This window comes from Micrasema longulum, unplaced genomic scaffold, assembly GCF_059751315.1.
Source record: "Micrasema longulum isolate JH-2025_06_02 unplaced genomic scaffold, ASM5975131v1 h1tg000343l, whole genome shotgun sequence".
Classification (NCBI taxonomy): Eukaryota; Metazoa; Arthropoda; class Insecta; order Trichoptera; family Brachycentridae; genus Micrasema; species Micrasema longulum.
The window spans coordinates 1-19,971 of NW_028277546.1; the positions used below are offsets into that span (position 1 = coordinate 1).

Genomic DNA, 19,971 nt, shown 5'->3' on the forward strand with positions numbered 1-19,971 from the left:
TCGGACTCTTACGACAGGGACGACGTCTGCAAAGTCGGCAGTCTCTTTTTAAAATTCGATGCACTTTATTAACTGTATCAAAGACATCTTTTCTTCTGTCATCTCTAACTGGTGTCGAAGCTCCCGTTACAATAACTAACAAAATTCTACAATTATTTATTTCACAATTTTAAAGTGTACAGAGACTCCTTATTTCAGGTCCCGACTAGCTAGAAAATTACTGTGTTAAGGCTGGACCTTATATTTTATGTGTTTTTTTAATCACTAAACGCATGAAAAATTCATGCTAAAAAAGTCCAAACAAAAAAAAATTAAAACAAAGTGTAACTTAGAAAACACACCGATAGTAATAAAATTTAAAGCATAAATATAAATGAGAAAATATACCATTAATAATTCGAAAATTATGACATTATTTACTGATAGAATTATGCTAAACTGGTAACAATAGTATGAGAAATATATTAAACTGATAAGTCGGCCTCGTGGTGTAATGGTCAGCGTGTTCGCCTACCATTCAAGAGGTCTCGGGTTCGATTCCCGACACCGTTGATATGAAATATTTATTTAAAAGGATATTTTTACACTTGAATATTAGGCTGGTTTCTGAAGTGTAAGACTGATCATGTTACCTTCATGTAACAAAAATGATCAAGATACGCTGTAATTAGTGTACCAATGCAGCGCCCTATGCACCATTAGGTGCGCAAACAAAATGATGATGACGAAACTGATCATTTCCCTTAAAAATAATATGTCTTTGTTGAGATTCCACGTAATTTCAATGACAAATAAAAAAGTTAATAATTAATGTAAATCAGGATTATAAGCTACTTTCAAAGAGCAGTTAAATAAAGCCATTTTAGTTGGTAAACTTATTTCTAAACGGGAATTAAGTTGTTAATCGCTTGACCTGGGAGGAAAATCATCAATTAGGGTCCTTTTAATATTTATGTTTATACATAATATAAAATAATACATATAGGGTTGGTTAACGTATATAAGAGGATGCGAGAAAGTTGTGGGAAATATTATAACTTATATTCGCCTTATACGCGATTTGGTAAACTTTTTAGAACCACGTTAGGGTGTTTTTATGTTTGAATCTACTCACAGAATTATAAAACTTGAATATTTTTCAAAATGTTTACTAGTCAAGGTAAATAAATAATACCAATAAACTCTGAGTTAAAAAATCAATAGTTTAATATATGTGAAAAAAGATAATTTTTTATTCAAACTTTTTTTTTAGGACGGACGTTCGGGGGACGATTCCAGGAGAGATTATAAATATTTTTAACAAGAAAGTTGAATGAAATACGAAAAGTCTCTTTGCATGTAGAAAACCGTATTTTATAATTATTTTTTTCGTAACCATTTTTACAATGAACTATAAATAAAATTTAAAACCAAAAAAAAATGCAATAAAACTGCTCTTACAATAAAAAAATAAAATCGTACCCACGTCAGCTGCTAGTTTAATTCCATCTAATTTTAATGCCTTATTGTCTTATAAAATTAGTGGTTAAACTCTCAAATTAGTGGTGAAAACAAATCATTTTTTTAAATTTTATTATATTAAATAACCACAAAGTTATTGTTTCAAATGTAAAATTTATAAATGCGAATTTATATATTTAACTATTCATTTATATATTTATAGATGCGAGTCTGGTAAAAAGAACACAAATATACAAAAAATTAATAGTTAGTGGTGAAAAACATAGTTGTTTTCTTTATTTTATTTACTCAAACATTGATTTATTTAAAATATTCGTATAAAAAATGTAATATGCACTTTGGTGGACTCATTGATAATCATAATATTTTCCAGCTTACCAAAAACCGGCTACTAGAAAAAATTAGGTCAAAACTAAAATATAGTTTTTTTTCAAATTTCGGCTATTTTTTAGTAGAGAGATAGAGATTGCACTTAAAAATTTATGCGACAGGTGCCGTAGCGCAGTTGATTAGACGGCCGACTGTAAAACTAGCGTCGTGGGATCGATTACCGCCAGTTGCAAGAAAAAAATCCAAGAAAGATATTTGTGGTGTATTTTTCATTATCTCCTTCCATATCCCCTCTATCCCACCTGCTGACAAGCCTCAAAATAGAGGCTTAGCAGGTTATTCCTTTAAAAAAAAATATATGAGGAAACAAGTACATATAATGTGAAATCTGGTCAAGAGTAAGAAAGGTGACAGGAAGAGGATCCAGGAAAAAAAGAATGTACAATAATGTTTCAGGCGTTTCTTAAAGGTGGCCAAAGAAGATCCATTATTTTATAAGATTTGATTTCGAAGTACATTATTTCGAATATCAAACAAATATCAACGTATTCCGATATACATTATTTAACTAGTATAAATGCGATATAATGTCTTCCCTAATACACATACATTTGAATTGCGCACACGTGTTTAAAATTACTATGTGTTCCAGTATTGTTTTATTCACCGCGTAACGCGTGTCATTAGTTACATGAATTAATCAAACCATTATACAAAACACCGTTGATTGACATTTGTCGCTAGTTACATATTCACTAGCAACATTAACCTCTACGCAATATTACCTAATATACATATTATATCTAGCCCGTATATAGCGTTGTCATCTGAGAGTTATGATTCTCTAGAGAAGCCCTAAAGATCTATTGCACAGAACAAAAGCGTTCCAAATTTTCGGTTTTCTTTTATTTAAGTTTTTAGTTTAACAACAAACGTGTAATGGATGGTTTTGGTTTGCCCTTGAAATTTTTACTCAAGTACCTACGGCCCGATCTATTGCTGTAATCTGAAGCTCACTTCGTGGTCAATAATCAGAGGATGGTTTTTCCTCATACGGGCGACTCTATTAGGTTTTACGCTAAAGTTGTCATATTACTAACCGATTCCATATTAACATATACTACTGCAAAAACATGAAAAAACATTAATGACTTTACTCAATTTTGCATCAAAATAAGATTCTTAATGGAAAAGTATTATATTAGACTAATAATACAAAAAATGCGTAGGTAGTTCTATTCTACTTTAATTTATAATTTTTATCAGTGACTGGGTTCCGCCATGACCAACACCGTCAGAGTGGTGAAGACAAAGCAATATATACGTATTCGAATTATTATAATTAAAATGCCGTTCCATCAAGAAATGCCAGTAGAAAAACTCAACATTAGACATTTTTTGATGATGATTTAATGGGGCAGTTACACTTTTATCAATTCATTTTGAAATATTCTTGCCTATTGATATTTAACTACTGGTGAAAATCAATGCCAAATAAAGTCAACAATGTTTGAGTATGTCCAAATGCTTGCCACTTAAACTAGTGGCCACTTAAACCAGCCAATAACTCGTCAAAGGCCTTGTAAATGCCTAGATTTCAATAATTCCTTCTCAAAAACGTTTTCCCTCTCTGTTGAAATAAATCCAAATAAAGTCATTCGTATATTTATCTATGTGAAGGGATTAAAAGCAAAACCAACACTGTTTGTGATCTCAGTTCTTGGGAATACCATCAAAACCAGTTGGCAAATTGCAGTTGTTTGTTATTGTTCCATAATAAAATAAATAAATAGACCTAAATCCGACCATATTACATTTGCATAACACCAGATTACCTCTATTCTTTGCGAATCGTGGTACCTTACTATAGCTTAAAACAGCAAACTACTGACTTTTGAGAATGGATGTAAAGAAGAATTCATATTGTGGGTTTGACTTAGTAAGATGAAAAAATTGCCCTTTTAAAACAGGCTAAGCCATCAATATATTTTTTTTTTCGGTGATCCAGTGTATGTGAACTAACACGAGATCATCCAAAAAAAATACATGTTTCAGTTTATTTCACATGGAATATTTTAACCAGATCCATTCACAGTATATTCTGAAGTAATACAAGGGTTAAAACTTGGCCCATTCCTTTTTACCATCTTCATAAATGGTACCACGAAGGTCATCATTTGCTGATGATTTAAAATTATCGCTTGAGATAAAAAACCAAGTTGACTGTTTGCACCTACCTACCTTGTTTACACACAACATTATTGACTGTAGTACAACAAAATGTATTTCAATATATCAAAATGCTAATTTTATATTTCACCAGAGCATTGCGTACAGATACATAATGGATGATACCGCCAACTAATGCGTATTTTGACAATAAAGGATCTTGGGGTTATTTATGAAAAGCAGATTGACTTTTCATGCTCACGTCAAGAGAACATGTGACGTTTCACTGAAGATGTTGGATTTTATTCTCCAAACTGGCAGGGGTTCTGATAAATTTCGTACACTCATAACCCCGAAGAACTCGTTGGTGCGGACCAGGTTTGAAAGCGTTTCGTTGATAAAGAGTCCGCACGAAGTGAGATATTCCTTCATGTTGGAGAGGGTTCAGAAAAAAATTCAGAGATATCTCTATATGAGAAAGAAGAGTAGTTTTCCATGGCTCTATTCCACTAAATTCCTCTTGAGCATGCTTGGAACTAACATTTTGCAACTTAGAAGGAATGGGTTCACACTGACCCATTTTTTCAGACTGATAAGAGCTATTATCGATAACTCGGCCATTTTAAAGATTATCAATTTTTATTTTCCCGATGGTTATCTCCAACAGAGTCATCACAGACTGGTTTACCTCCCAGCTTCCAGAACCAACCTGCCTCTAGTAATTCCGATTGGAAGAGCAGTCAGGTAGCTAAACATTGTCACTTTGGAGATCGTCATCTTTTACATTAATGAAACTACTTTAAGGAGGCAAATGCTCTTGCTGTTGGAGAGTATTATACATTAATTATGTTCTGGTTTGATATGTTGTCCCAATATAACGCCTTAAATATTTTTCAATTAATAATGTTCTTTTGGTAAAACAAACAAATTTGAGTAGGAATATTGATAACAATGACCGTGAAAATCTACGCGCCTATTCAGGCTAAGCCATGTTAAATAGAGTCTAACTAAACCAGAGGACAATCCATATTTAAATTTACGTAGATTCCCTGGTAATAAATGTGTTTATAAATGCAAAAACTTCATAAATAAATAAATAACTGAGTTATAAAATGTCAGTACCTAACATCAAATTTCAATACAGCTCACAAAAAGGTCTTTGTACAATATTATAGACAAAAGATTTATTTCATGCTCCTAAATTGTTATATTTTTGGGTAGAAATTTATCAAAGAGTTTTTTTGGATTGATAAAGTAATACTAAAATACGTTCAAGCGAGTGATATTACTTTTTTTTCTTTTTATTATAAGTATAATTATCTGCAACATACACGTGGGTCGGATGTGAGTTAACTTGCTATGTACTTTATGAAAAAGAAAAAAATCTCATCAAGTTGATGTTTCAATCATATAAACTAGAAAACATACGATACTAAAATGTTCATTAATTTTTTTTACGATGTTGCGTGAGTAAAAAAAGGAATAAATATTTTTATGTCTGCGAAGACCATAAATATTTGAGTAACAATAGTAGGCGGACATTGTCATTTAAACAAAGACGGACATTGAATACAAAGGCGGTGCGGTGCGGTGTGGTGCGTATGCCTTGCCTTACCTACAATAATAATATTTATTGTAATACGAGTATCACCGTACGTTTCGTATATTTTTCAGGTTTAAGATACTTTATTGTGGATACATTTTACTCGGGATTACATTGTGTTTTAGAAAATATCAGCATTAGGGTTAATGGTGGTGTTTTGTTGTATTTTTACGGGGTCTGGTTCGAAACATATATTTGGTATTCATTTCATGGGTTAATTCTCGCGACTTTTACTGCATACATATGAAATGATTTTATTTAATTACCCGTAGAAATATTGTTTTTATTCATGGGGACGCACTTTCATGGAAATTCAGTCGGAAAAAAAACATGCGTATGGAATATTTACCCAAATGATAAAATTATACATTATGTAATTTTTATCGCCTCGCGAAATGAATAGATCATTTTCGATGCTTTAGGTCTGAAGTGTGCCGTTATATTTTTTTATACATACCTGTATTTTTTTTACGAGATTTTCAAAAAAAAATGTAATTTTTGTTAGGTTTGTTTTAAAGTGGATTTCGGCAAGATTCATATGTGTTTTTTGTATGTGTCCGTCTGGATGAAAAATACAGTTATGTGTGCGAAACAGATCCAGAATCGTAGCCTACCATGTTTGAGGTCTTGGAGTCGATTCCTGGGAGGGTTGACATGAAATATTTATTTTCGAATGTGGTTTTATTCTAAAGTATGTCATTATCCCTGAACGGCATCTACAGCGTAAGACTGATCACTTTGCCGTCCTGTAATAAATGATCGAGATACGCAACAGTTTATTTAACAATGGCGTACCCTATGCACCATCAGGTGAGGATTAGGGTTTGATGGAAATTATTTTTTTTGTTTGTTGGCCTTGTACTCCACTGCTTATTTAATAACTTACATTTTGCAAAAGTAAAACATTCAGTAATAAAGCTAGCTTACCCTAGATATTAAAAAAATATTTTTAAAGCCTTTTCTCATTTCAGCGGACTGCTTTTTAGAGACAGGGTTTGTTTACCGAAATGAAAAATAAATACTCGTTTCATGATTTTTCTGTAAAAAAATACATTTAAACTTTCTACTTGATATTTTAAATGAAAAGCAATTTAACGTTTTAGCAGTATTAAAAAACTAACATATTTATTGACAGAAAAATTTCATTTAATTAATATGTTATTTGCACTACAAAAGACCAGGCCCAATTACTGTGGAAATTTCAGTAAAGAACACCAAAGATTAAGATAATACCTCAATCAATGTTGGTGTTCTTACCGGAAATCGAACTCGTACCTTTACATGTGGGAGTCAGATGTCTTAGTCATTACACCACGAAGGCCCGCCAACATTTCAAGAATTACGCTTTTAATAACCTAAAATGATATGTGGGTTAAATAATTCCTTCAAATAATGAATAATAAAAGAAAAAGGATTTGTATGTGGATGTTCAAACTAACGCGGAGTAGTGAATATAACTATGTTTAAAATAGTCACGAAAACCAGCCAATGACAGGTCATAAGCCTTGTAAATGTCTAGACTTGCATATTTCCTTTTCTTAAATGTTGCTCATCTGTGATGTTATATGTTTAAATATTATGTTATAAACCTCAAAATTTCAGGGGATCATTTTCAGGGGCAGAGTTTATTTGCAGAAATTCTCCCTACTATATTTCACTGTAAAAAAAGACGTTTAAATTTTCGACTCTATATTTTAATGAAAAGCTGCCAAACGTTTCAATCATAGAATTTGAACTAAAATAAAATATTTACTTTACATAAAAAGCGTAAATAATAAATCATGCTTTACATTGACTAGAATGATTTAATTTAAAATTACAGTGTTTTTAATATTAAAATGTTTTTTTTTAATCCATAAAATAAATGCTGAAACAATAAATAATATGACGAGAATGATATTTAGGTTAAATAGTTCATATTTTTAATGTTGATGCACTCACTTTGTAGTGCATCCAAATATAAATTGATAGCCAGATTATTAAATTTTACGTAGAATCAAACGTATGAATTTTGAAAATGCAATTGATCAATTGTATAATTATCTATGATACTCTTAAAATTCAGTGCCTACCGAAAACAAAAAAAAATGTTTTTAATTGAAGATAGCATTTTAGGATTGAGTCCAAACATACTAAAAAACTACTTTGTGGATACTTGTATTCATTATATTAGTCGTTAAATTACGAAATAGTCCCAGTGGGGTAGTAAAGTATTTTTTCTTCATTTTTCCTTCTTTTACGAACTCCTATATCAGAATCATATAAATGAAAAGGAGAAACATATTTTTCGATCTTTCTAACTACTAGTAAAAAAAATTGTATCGGAGTCATAATTTTAACAATGTTTGAGTATGCCCAAATGCTTGCAGACTGGCTGGATTACCTCCCTAGGGAGTTATTCATATTTAAATTTATTTCTTCATAGAGGGAAAAAAAATTAAGAAGGGAATATGGAAGTCTAGGCATTGACAGGATTTATAACCTGTCATTGGCTGGTTTAAGCAAGGCATGATAAAGGTTTCAGCTCTTCTACTTCCAAGATGGAAGAGTTGAGGAAATGTGGATGTTGAAACATCAGCAGAATGGTGAATATTACACAGTATGTAAAGTGGCCACTTAAACCAGCCAATGACAGGTCATAAGCCTTGTAAATGCCTAGACTTCCATATTCCTTTCTCAAAAATGTTTTCACTTTCTGTTGAAATAAATTTAAGTCATAATTTCATTTGATATTATACATATAAATGATCAATACTATTGAAAGCATAATTTTAAGTAGAATATAATTAAAATACCTCAAAAAATCTGCGATTGAAAATGTTTTATTTTTAAAAACTAAATTTAAGTTATTTTATTTAATTAATTTCCTGATCAATTAGAAGAATTATATTGTATTAACAAATATTAATTAAATACTTTGTCTTAATAGTTTAAATATTTAAATGTTTAATCTTAATTTTAAGAGGCGTTATATGCCGGTTGAAAAGTAATTATGTCTAAGTTATATAAAACGAATGCATTACCATTTATAATTTTCAACAGTAACCTGTTTTCGTCGTGTCTGGCATCGTCTACATCGACTGACTAAAATGCCGTTCCACCAAAAGTTGCAAGAAATGTCAGTAGAGAAATTCAATGCCTTAACTTTGAAAAAAACGCATTTTACGAGAGGCAATGTCCTCACTGCAAGAACATTTCTTCGTTTTCTCACATCAAAATACAAATAATGCACATAATGTTCAATTTATGCAATATCTTTATTTGTATTTTGGTCTAGATGTCAAAAGATTTCATTTTTGTGATTGTTCTAATGAATTTTCCTTTTTCAGAACAGAAGTAAATAATTTGTATTCAAGACAAATATATATATATTTTTAAATACAGATTGCGTTTAATTAATTAGGCGTGTGATCAAGAAATTTCATTCCAAAGGCATACTTCCGGTCTTCAAAGAATTTACATTTTAATTCCAACCAATTTACTTATTTTTCTAGTCAAATGACAAGTAACATGTAAAAAATAAAACTTTCGTGAAACGAGGACTTTAAATAATATTTTGATATCACAAAAAAATCGGATTAAAATCGTTTATTAACTCTGAAAATCATAAGGGGATTAAAATAAATAATAATAGTCACATATCTTTTTATTAAAAAAAATGTATAATGATAAACCTGAACAACTTTCATTTCAGATTTTTTTTCGTTGATAGGAGACACATTTGGATAATTTGGGAAATGGAAAATGTATCTTCCTTCACTACAAAAAACTTACCGACTTTTTAATATCTACCGGTTTCAAGACGTACCTGTTTCTTCGCCAGGACACAAATTTCTCTAAAAGTATTTTATTACCAAAGGTGCGAATCTTTTAACTTAAGCTTTATCAAATTACAAAAAATGAAATATTATTCACTCTCCGAATTGTCGCTGACTGCTCCACCACATTTTTGGTCCATTTTTCCTTGAATTAAATCCTATTTTCTCAGTTCTTACGATAAGTAATGGCGTAATTCTAACGTTTAAGAAAGCGTGCAAAAGTAAGCAAATAGAATAAATCATGAAACCGCCGCTTTTAATTTTGCAAAAAGGTTAATAAACCTTGGAACTCTAATGATATGACGCAATTTATCACCAGCGTCTGGTCTTATTCGAAGTTGATCCTCAAAAATATGCCGTTCATCCCTAGAGATTGATGTTCTTAAACGTAAGCGTAAAAAAACTTCGACCATAGGCCGAACTTTTACTCGTTTCATTTGATTTTTTTTATTAATCAACGAACGTATCTACCTTAAAACGGTTTTTGACAATGAAGTTTGTGTCTGATGTTAAAAAAAAAAAATGTTTTTATTTTAAGTAAACATACTGTTCTATTAATGTCACTTTTATGATACGTAAACCTGTTTTAAAGAATATAAAATAACATATTTGTTTTCGATTACTGTCTTTTACATAGGAAAAGTGAAAAAATACCGTTCCAAAAAATTGTTATTCAACAATGTGTTCTAAAACACGAAAACACATTATTTATTTATTTTTTTTATTTAGGAAACATTCAGTACAGTTACAAAGTTTCACAGTTAGACTTAAATCTAATGGACCGGTAAAGTTTCCATATTATAAAGTAATTATATGTAAGGTTATTAATTAAAGTACAAAAAAGAGAAGGAAAAAAACATAAAAAGAAGCTGTTTAAAAATTAAAATTAAAGTTAAAAAAATGAAGAAAATTTGTAAAAGTAATTAAAAGTTAAGTATTAAAATAAAGAATGAAAAACATGCTCAGATGTAAAAATAATATAAAATAATAATAAAATTTTTTAAAAGAAAAATATAAATATACACATACATATTTTAAGGGATTAAAAAAGGCGATGAGATGAATCTTTAAAGAATCTTTAAATAAGAAAATAATTATATTCTGAACCTCCATATTTGCTCCATAACCTCATCCTGCTCCAGAGAAAACGTAACTGTTAAAATCATGTCATATTTCTAAGCGATTATCTGAACCTAGATGTTTACAAACGTGGCATAAATTTTATTAAATGTACACTTTTGTTTAAACGCAAAATTATTTTTTGTATCGCATACCGTTTGTACTTTTTGTAGATAATTATGATGGACGCAGCAACGCTATTCGAAACATCGGCAAATAATTTCAACTGCGTTCGTGCAATAACGCAGAAAATAATATGTTATCTACCTGGTACTTATTTCATACAATTGTACCATTTGCAAACCCACATAAAGTCTCAATTAATAATTCATTAATGAATGATTTTACAGAAAAATTGTTGTATTTAAATATTCAAGTTGCACTCTATGGCATAACGAATTCATGTCACAGTCAGGTTACGGGTCAGTATTCAAATATATTTACTGGTCAGGACGCCTATTTATAGAATCTACTTAAAAGGATTGCCTAATTTAAACAAAAAAAACGATAAGTTAAGAGCATTAAAAATTTTCATTCTTTTTCTAGGTCTTTTTTCATTGTCTTTTGATAATTTGAAGACAACGTTTAATGAGAACCTCATGAACCTTGACTTGGTTGGTTCATCTCGTGGGAGAACGTTTTTTGTTAGATAACCCTTAACTGTCTCTGTTACTTCCAACTTTTCAAAACTCCTTTTATTTCAACAATATTTGAGTATGTCCAAATGCTTGCAGACCGGCTGGATTTCCTCTCAAGGTAGTTGTTCATATTTAAATTTATTTCAGCAGAGAGGGAAAACATTTTTGAGAAGGTAATGGATGTTCAAACATGGGAAAAATTGTGAATGTTACAGTGTGTAAAGTGGCCACGTAAACCAGCCAATGACAGATCACAAGCCCTGTAAATGCCAGACTTCCATATTCCTTTCTCAAAAATGTTTTCCCTCTCTGTTGAAACAAATTTAATTCTTTTCATTTGTTCTACCAATATGAATAATGAACCATACGAAGTAAAGTGCTAACATACATATATAGGGTCAAAGCACCAATGAATGACCGTTTGATGTTCAGCTTGTAGTTAAATCCTCATTAAAGGTATTTATTTCATTATTTAAGCGTACAAAATAAAAGAAAACAATAAAAAACACATTAATTTTTCCAAATACTTTAACATTTTTATTGAAATACGAGTATTACAGTAATAATTAATATAACTCTAAAAAAATAGCATAATCACCAGTGAATGACCACTACTACCTCAATAAAAATAATACTCAGATTTAGCTACATCATAACATTATAAAACACCTTAGCACATTAGAACACGGATATATTCAAAGAATTGCATAAAAAATAGCATCTAATAAAACACGTACCACACCTTTACTTATAAAAACACTATCAATCTCAGAACAATAACGGAAAGACGTACTATTACCTTTTGACAACTCACAGCTCAAAACTGATAGATTTGTTTCTTACCAAAATATGTGTCTGCCTACTGCTTTTGTCATAGTTTCTAGTGTTAAAAGTTTGTTGACTGAACACATGTAGCTATAATTATTACATTGTGTTTTATTAACCAATGGGCATTTACTAGAGAGTGGTCATTTACTGGTGATTTGACCTTATTTCAAATAAAAACGTTATCTTTTCAGCCATTCCTACTCTCCTATTGCAGACGCCGTGGCTTTCTGATACGAGATTGTGAATAAATTATACTGTTATTATAATTATAAAATGTGATTTTATTTGTTGTGTATATTTTTCATTATAACTCTTTTCAAAATAATTCAGGAATTAGAACTTAAGATAAGTTTTAATTTTAACTTAAGATTGACGTTTTTAGTCGTTTTAATTTCGCCAAAATGTGTCGATGATGCTTAAACTGTTATTTTTCTATTGCTATTGATGTTATTTGTTTTGTTTTATTATTTTATATTTTTTAGTCCTATCATTTAAGAATAGTTTAGATAAAGCAGGTTTCTGTATTAATGTGATTTGTTATACATGTTTTTGTGGAGCAGTTTGTTCTTCCTTCAAATAAATAAATACAAATTTGGGACTTTAAAACAACGCCTTTGATTAAATATGTTTAAATACTGTACTGATTTGGTATTGATTGTTTAATAATAATTTAATTTATAAGCTATAAAATAATAACTACAAGCATGTAGTTGTATGCAAGCGGCATGAATGGAATACATTTTGATTGTAATGCAAATTGCCTATTAATGAGCGTCAAAAACATATGTTATCTCTAAATAATTAATAATCGAATAACTATTGCCAATTGCTAATTAATTAAATAATTTTACCACATTAAGCATAAACCTAGCCAAAATACAAAACAGTAATATTATTAATTTGCGTTTGAAGCACTAACTTTGCGGCTATGAAAAATACTATCTAAAAGACGCATTTCTTTTAACCAAATGATTCAAATTGGTAATTAAATAAATAATCAGCGGTTCAATAATAAAACAAATTTTAAATTCACTTCAATAATCTTTCTTCAATTATTCCGTAGATATTTTTTTCTTTGAAAAATATCGAAAACTATGTAAGAAAGGTGGATGCTCGAATAAAAGAGGAATAATGTCCAACATCATAATCATCATTCCATTTTAACACCCAATGGTGAATGGGGCACTGCATTGGTATGCCATTCGCAGCATATCTTAATATTTTTTTGTTACATAAAGGTGAGATGATCAGTTTTAAGCTTCAGGTACCAGTCCAGGGACTTTTAAACACCACTTAAAATTAATATAAATATTATAAACGCGCTGACCATTACACCACGAAACCGACGTCATAATGTCTTACACGCTGTTTAAATTGATCAATGAATTCAGACCAGCAAATGACAGGTCTAGGTTAGTAAATGTCTATACTTCCATTATTCCTTTCCATAAAGGCTCTCCGTCTGTTTAAAGATGTTTATCAGTCTCGATGAACTCTCGTATGGGGATAAAATCAAATCTATAATTATTTAGAATGATTTGCATATATAATATTCCTGAACCTCTGATTTTGTCTAGATGCGAAAATAACTTCAACAGGGTCCTTATTCTTTCCTCAACGAAGTTCTCCATCTCCGTTGAAAACTTTTTAAAGTAAACTCAATGATCGGTTTTAAGTGACTTTGCAATACGTTTTTGAAGTGGAAATTTTAATGTCTGTGTTCCTGAGTTCTATCTTCAGAGTTGAGCACTTTTCTTCGAGCTCAGGATATTATAATCCCCCCCTTCGCATGTGCAGGCAGTACAATAAGGCTTACAAGCACAATGCGAAAAATGTATTTTTATTTTGTGATTCACTAAGATATTTTTTTTTTAATATATACGTTTGTTTTCATAAGTTATTTCTATGACATTTTTTTCTTCTTATAAATTATTATTATAATTAAAAAAATATTTTTCCTTTAATCAAATTACTGTTTAATACACATTGCATACTGTGAACAATTATATATTGTGATGGTTCTACCAATAATATTTATTATCTTGCATGTAATCTATATATGTATATTCAGCTTTCTGTCATGGTTTCTTTATGTTTTATAGCGTCATGTTTTTATTTTATTTATTTGAGATGTCAACAATAATACGGCAAATATGCATAAACAAACTAAAAAACATAAAATTTAACCAATAAGAGATATTAACAAATTTATTTATTATATATACGGCCTAAGCCAATTACAACAATTACATGAAGAAACATAAATGCAAGAAACTGAACAAAAAGAACACAAAACTATTTAGCAAAAACAAACAAGGGCAAAACAATAATTGGAAACAATATATTCATAAAAACGAAAAACCTAAGACTTCTAACTAAACCATACCAATCCAACTTCATCTCACACTGTTTAGTCGCGAAGAGATCTACGAAAAGCCGGAAGATCTATCCCAAAGAATTCTAAGTCGTGTGATGAATTGACTAATCTACACATTCTGAACATTGGGGCATAAAAACCAAAGTTGCTGTTAGAAGATTTTATAAATAGAAGACTTTGACTTCTGGTGACATGGTTGGGAACATAAAAAGAAATTGATTGCAACAGAGATGGACATCACTTATAGCATTAAGTATTTTGAAAATGCATATAAGGTCCATCTTGGTTTTACGTCTCTCCAATGAAGACAGATTAAGAGATTGCTCTATTTCAAAATAGGAATAATTACCCCTTTGTAATCCGAGCAACTATGCCACTTTTCTTAGAAAACGGTGTTGGACAGACTCAATATGGTCAATATGAGTCCTGTAGAATGGAGACCAAATAGGAGAAGCGTATTCTAGATGGGGTCAAACTAGTGAAAAATCAAGAGTTTTGATGGTATTAATATTTTTGAAGTCCTTCGTCACTCTATTGATAAAACCGAGAAGTTTGAGAGATAAGTTATAAAGTGTTAATAAAATAAATAAATAAATATCTGATAAATATATTTTCATTATCTTTTTATAATGTACTTTATCGGATGTTATTATTGGTAAACAATGTATTTATAATGAAGGTTTACGTATCTTGTCCTGAAGTGGTAGAAGGGTCGTTGAAAGTTGTTCACGAGAGAAATTTCTTTACATTTTGTTTTGTTCAAATTTTGTTTTGTTCAAAACGCTCTAAAATATTATTTTTCTTCAATTTTATTTCAGGTAATCATTTATGTAAAGCAATTTAAGCTACAAAATTAATTAATTCATAAAAATATTACCTTTTAATATATCTGTTAAATTTTACGAAACAAAATATATATGTTGTAGCCCTTACTTTTTTAATCATTATAATATGTTATTACAAGTTATAATAAAAACAAAGTGATTGAAAAATTAATTCGTACATTTTTTTTTACTTACAAGATTAACTCCATTCACATATTATTACGACAGAGATGGAGAACATTTTAAAAAACGAAAAATTTCTGTGGCTTGGATCTAAAGGGGCCAATTCTAGATTTCATTTTTTCTTATATACATTTATAGAGGGTCGACGTCAATATTTTTTTTCACGTATTTAACTCATTTAAAAACATGTATATTTGAAAGTGTTTTTTATTGATATTAGTTTCAAACACTTAAAACCGTATGTTTATTATAACGCCACAAACTGATGATGACCTGTCATTAATTGATGGCCACTTAACTAAATATGTAACATACACAATTTTTTATATGTTTGAAAGTCCATATTTCTGCAAATTTTCCATCTTTTTGTTAATTTTTGGATTTTCAAACAAAATCAACGCTGTAAATGATAGGCAGTATGTAAAATGGCTACTTTTACCAGCTAATGATAGGGCATAAGCCCTTTAAATGCCTAAATATTCACATTTATTTTTCTTGAATGCTCCTCATCTCCTTTGTAATAATGTTAATCTTGTAAACTCCCTTGGAAGTGAAATTTGATCCTTGTCTACAAACACTTGGACAAATCTAAAATAACGTTAAAATGTTAATTAAATTACTTTTTTTTAATGCTTTGTTTCAATGTTTATAACTTTAGTTTATTTTGTTACCGCTGGCTGCTTACAACGATACATGTTTTCAAATATAAAAAAAGAATGTCTCGTTTTGATTTCAAATTTTAAAATTCATATTTAAAAACAACCGTTTGAATTAATATTCAAACTAACAATATTCACGTACTTACATTAAAAAATATAAATTATAGTTACCCAGCTTTCTTCGTTTGTACATAATCTGCGTTATTCCCCTTAATCTTAATAATATTTACTGTACGATTGTGGTCTATATTTGATTTTAATTAAGTTGCATTGTGTGTAAAGAAACAAGCGGATTTTAACAGAAATTAGATTTTTTATTGTAATTTTTAAAAATGGGCTGTGTAAATAACGCCGATCTATGGAAGCTTTCTGTACCAATGAAGGTACATATATTATACATAAGAGTATTTTGCCGTTCCATTGGGGCTAGTTAGACCCTAACACGGAATGTTTAATACCTTCCACCTAAAATACCATATCCAGTTATATTTTTAAGGCACACAACACAATAACGCGGGTATAATTCTAGGTGTTATCATTAATTGGGTCTGTTTTTTTTCCAAATTTAAAAACGCATAAAAAGTTTTTGTAAATGGTATAGGTTATAGGTACGTCGTTTAAAAGCTCTAAAAGACGTATTTGTTTTAACATTACATGCATAGAATTAAAAATAGTCCAGAAACCGCATACGCACATCAAACAGATGGTGACTAAACTACTCATAAATGTAGTAGGTTTACGTTTTGACACATTAATTTCTTTGTAGACGTTGCTCAGTACGCAACTCCCGATTTGAATTCAACTATGCTGCCGTGTTGTGTCGTTTTAAAGTGTAGAAATACTGCTGGCATCTTAAAGAAACAGGATGAAATCACATTTCATGTGTAATTAGCAAATACATGTGTAAGTTGCAAATGCATCACTTAAAAATTGAATTATTTTTCTATCTCTCAGATTGTCGAAGAAAACTAAATGGACATTCTGTTAGTGTTGTCAGGGTAGTAAATTTTTTACCGTACTTTGCTCATCTAATGAGAGAACTAATGAAAATTGGACCTCGGACTTAACAATACCGTGGGTGTGGTGAACATTTGACCGACATTATCTTTAAAACATCAAATATTATTTAACATGACATAAAAATATCCGTTTAATGTGAAATAAAAATTGTTTTATATTTTAAGATCATCAAAGTTTATTAATTCCATTACTCTTATTAAATGACCCTTTACTTATCTACTCTGTTGCGGCAATCAATGCTTCCGCGTGCACAATAAAATTTTAGAGAAATTTAACAAATTGCATTTTTTTACCTTACATGTGTTATGATTATATTTTTTCCCATCTGGCAACATTACGCAGCGACTTCACGAATGCGCGCGGCAAACGTAGGGCTAAGTGGGGGGATTTTCGGACACAGTCCGATATGATTCTACGCTCCTTCTGGACTATTTTTAATTCTATAGTGACATGTATTATTTCATTTGATTACAAGCCTCCAAAATGGAATGTCAAGTAGGCGAAAGTGAGTATTTTCGACGTTCGCGTTCAATCGATGTAATAAAGCTGCCAAAGCTGCTTGCGATATTTGCGCAATGTACGGCGAAGCTGCTATGAATTATTGACTGATTTGATTAAAAATAATGGAGGAGAATACATTACTGTCAAAAAAAAATGTTGCGTTTTCTTGTTCTCTCTTAGTTTGGAAAAAAACGGACACAACTTGTGATAATTTTCTTTCAAATGACGTAAACCTTTGCCATATATTTTTTTTCAATTTTCGTATTCATTTTTAAATTTGGAAAAAAAACAGACGTAACTAATGTTGACACATAATTTAAATGCTCGCTCGTGTAGACGGTAATTTTGTATAACATGCTTTTTACCTGTAAGTGAAAGTAAGATCCTGGGCATTTGGTGTCATGGCTCCTAGTGTGATCGCACAAACAATGGTGGTACCCAGCCAAATCTCTCTTCGTCTCTAGCATTATCATATCACACTCTGTTTCATCACTTCGTTTGAACGTTCGGACCTCAGGCAGCCCCCCTCCCCCCACACCAGCCCCGCACACGTGGCTTCCATCTATTGTCTCTACCGTGGGCTCTCTTCCCTCATAATTACACACCATCGGTTCCGTAGACATGGAGTAGTTTGACAGAATTCTATCTTTCCACAAATCACTCGAGGACATTATCCTTCTCGGGGCCATCTCCACCTCGGAACAAAATCTATCGATGTATCTGTCGTCTAATGTCACGTTGACGGAACTCACGTTCAGGGGATGTTTTCTATGTACACCGGTTGTCTCATTTTTACATCCCTGCTGGTAATTTGTATTCATCAGCGACGGAGCTCTCATATCCGGTGGGTAATCGAATTCGCTCGGTACATCAATATTTACGAAATCCGCGCACGGAATGTTGTTCGTGAAATTCGACGAAGAAAAAATACAGTTGGTGTTAATTCCTCGGTCCGGAACTTTGAAATGCCTAATCGAGCTTTCGGATTTGCGTTGGGGAAAGTCGAGAGGCATTTCACTCAACGGGACGCCGTGATTGTTTTTTTTGGAGGCGCCATCTCCGATTTTTTTTAGGGAAGACAAATTTTTCTTTATCTTTTTCACGAAGGAGGAACTCGGGTTAGCGTAAGGAATGTGTCTAGGAATAAAACTAGCTACGCTTTTCGTCTTCACGTGTTTGCGATCCAAACTTCGGTGATAGGAGTTATTCGTTTTTAGGTACGCGTGTCTGTTATTTAATTTTTCGAAATCGCTCAAAAGTTTCTCTCGAGTTTTCGGTATCTCTTGTATAAACGAATCGTTCTCGAGATTGCAATTGCACAAAAGATCTATGGAATTCTCCGTTTCGTAGGCTTTATTCCAGAACTGCTGACAATTGTATCCTGACGCGTGTCCGCACGCTTCGCACGCCGGGCCAACTAGGAGTTCCTCGCTCGTGTTTCTGACGAAGGAGTCGCTGTAAGTGCGCGGGCGGGGGGCCGGGGGGGGCTCCTCGGCGGAGCCCCAGCGCTCCGCTCCCCCCGCGCCTCCTTGGCCCACCCCCTGCATATCCTTCTCATGACTGACCTCGTCCACCATAGTAGCCACATCCCTGTTGACGTGAATGACTCTGGGCGAGTGACGGGATCCCTTACACGGGTCTTTTGATTTCCTTAAAGAGCTGGGTGACGGCCTCTTGGAATGATGCATTGTTTCTACGAAAAACGAACTGTGTAATAAATATCAAAAATAATATTAAATTATAAAAAGTCAATTAAACTCGACTGCGTTGAATCCACATTGGTTGATAAAACCTTCATTACATTTTGACAACTTTTGTTTAAGTCACATTTTTCGAAAAATTTAAACAATGCTTTCACCCTTAATTTTATTTATCCGAGCATTTTACTGCAATACGTGATACGGTAATATAATTCGAAATAAGTTAACACGTTGAACAAAGTTTCGAAGTATTGGCCACAATGTGTGGCGCGGTACGGCGCGCGCTGTGTACGTCCGCTCCCAACGAGACTGAATTCAGTACTAATCAGATCCATACAGAGCATACTAGAGATCTAGGTGCTACGGTCCGTAGTCCGTAGTCCGTAGCAAAGTTCCGCCGTATAGTGTGGTAGCGAACAGCCTCTAAAACGGACGGACGAATATTTTCTTTTCCGAAACGGTTAACAGAAGGATGAGAAAAATGACAATGCCAATATTTCAGATAAAAGGAATAAATGAAAAATGCCCTCAATTTGATATTTTACTCAAGTTGTCGAGCTCATAATATATATTCTTGAATAATTCAATAAGCGAATTTTCATAAAAAATTGGATGGCAGAATCTAAATTTGAGCCGACCGCTTATCCTTTATTTATTCTCATTTCGTGAACGTAACAACGGCAGGTGCAAAATTGTTTTGTTATAATATTTTTGCCCGTGTACTTTGATTTAGAAATCCAA

General features: G+C 31.6%; 1 protein-coding gene across 1 annotated transcript; it reads right to left on the reverse strand.

The window, feature by feature from the left end:
• Window positions 1-17,895: 17,895 nt before the first annotated feature.
• On the reverse strand, window positions 17,896-19,218 carry LOC148282279 (uncharacterized; the record flags this gene model as incomplete). The annotated part of the gene is made up of 2 exons (XM_088225348.1): window positions 18,283-19,218; window positions 17,896-18,219 (listed from the first exon to the last, which is right to left on the reverse strand). Coding segments are annotated over exons 1-2 (1,260 nt in total), but the record flags the coding sequence as incomplete, so codon positions are not given.
• Window positions 19,219-19,971: the final 753 nt, after the last annotated feature.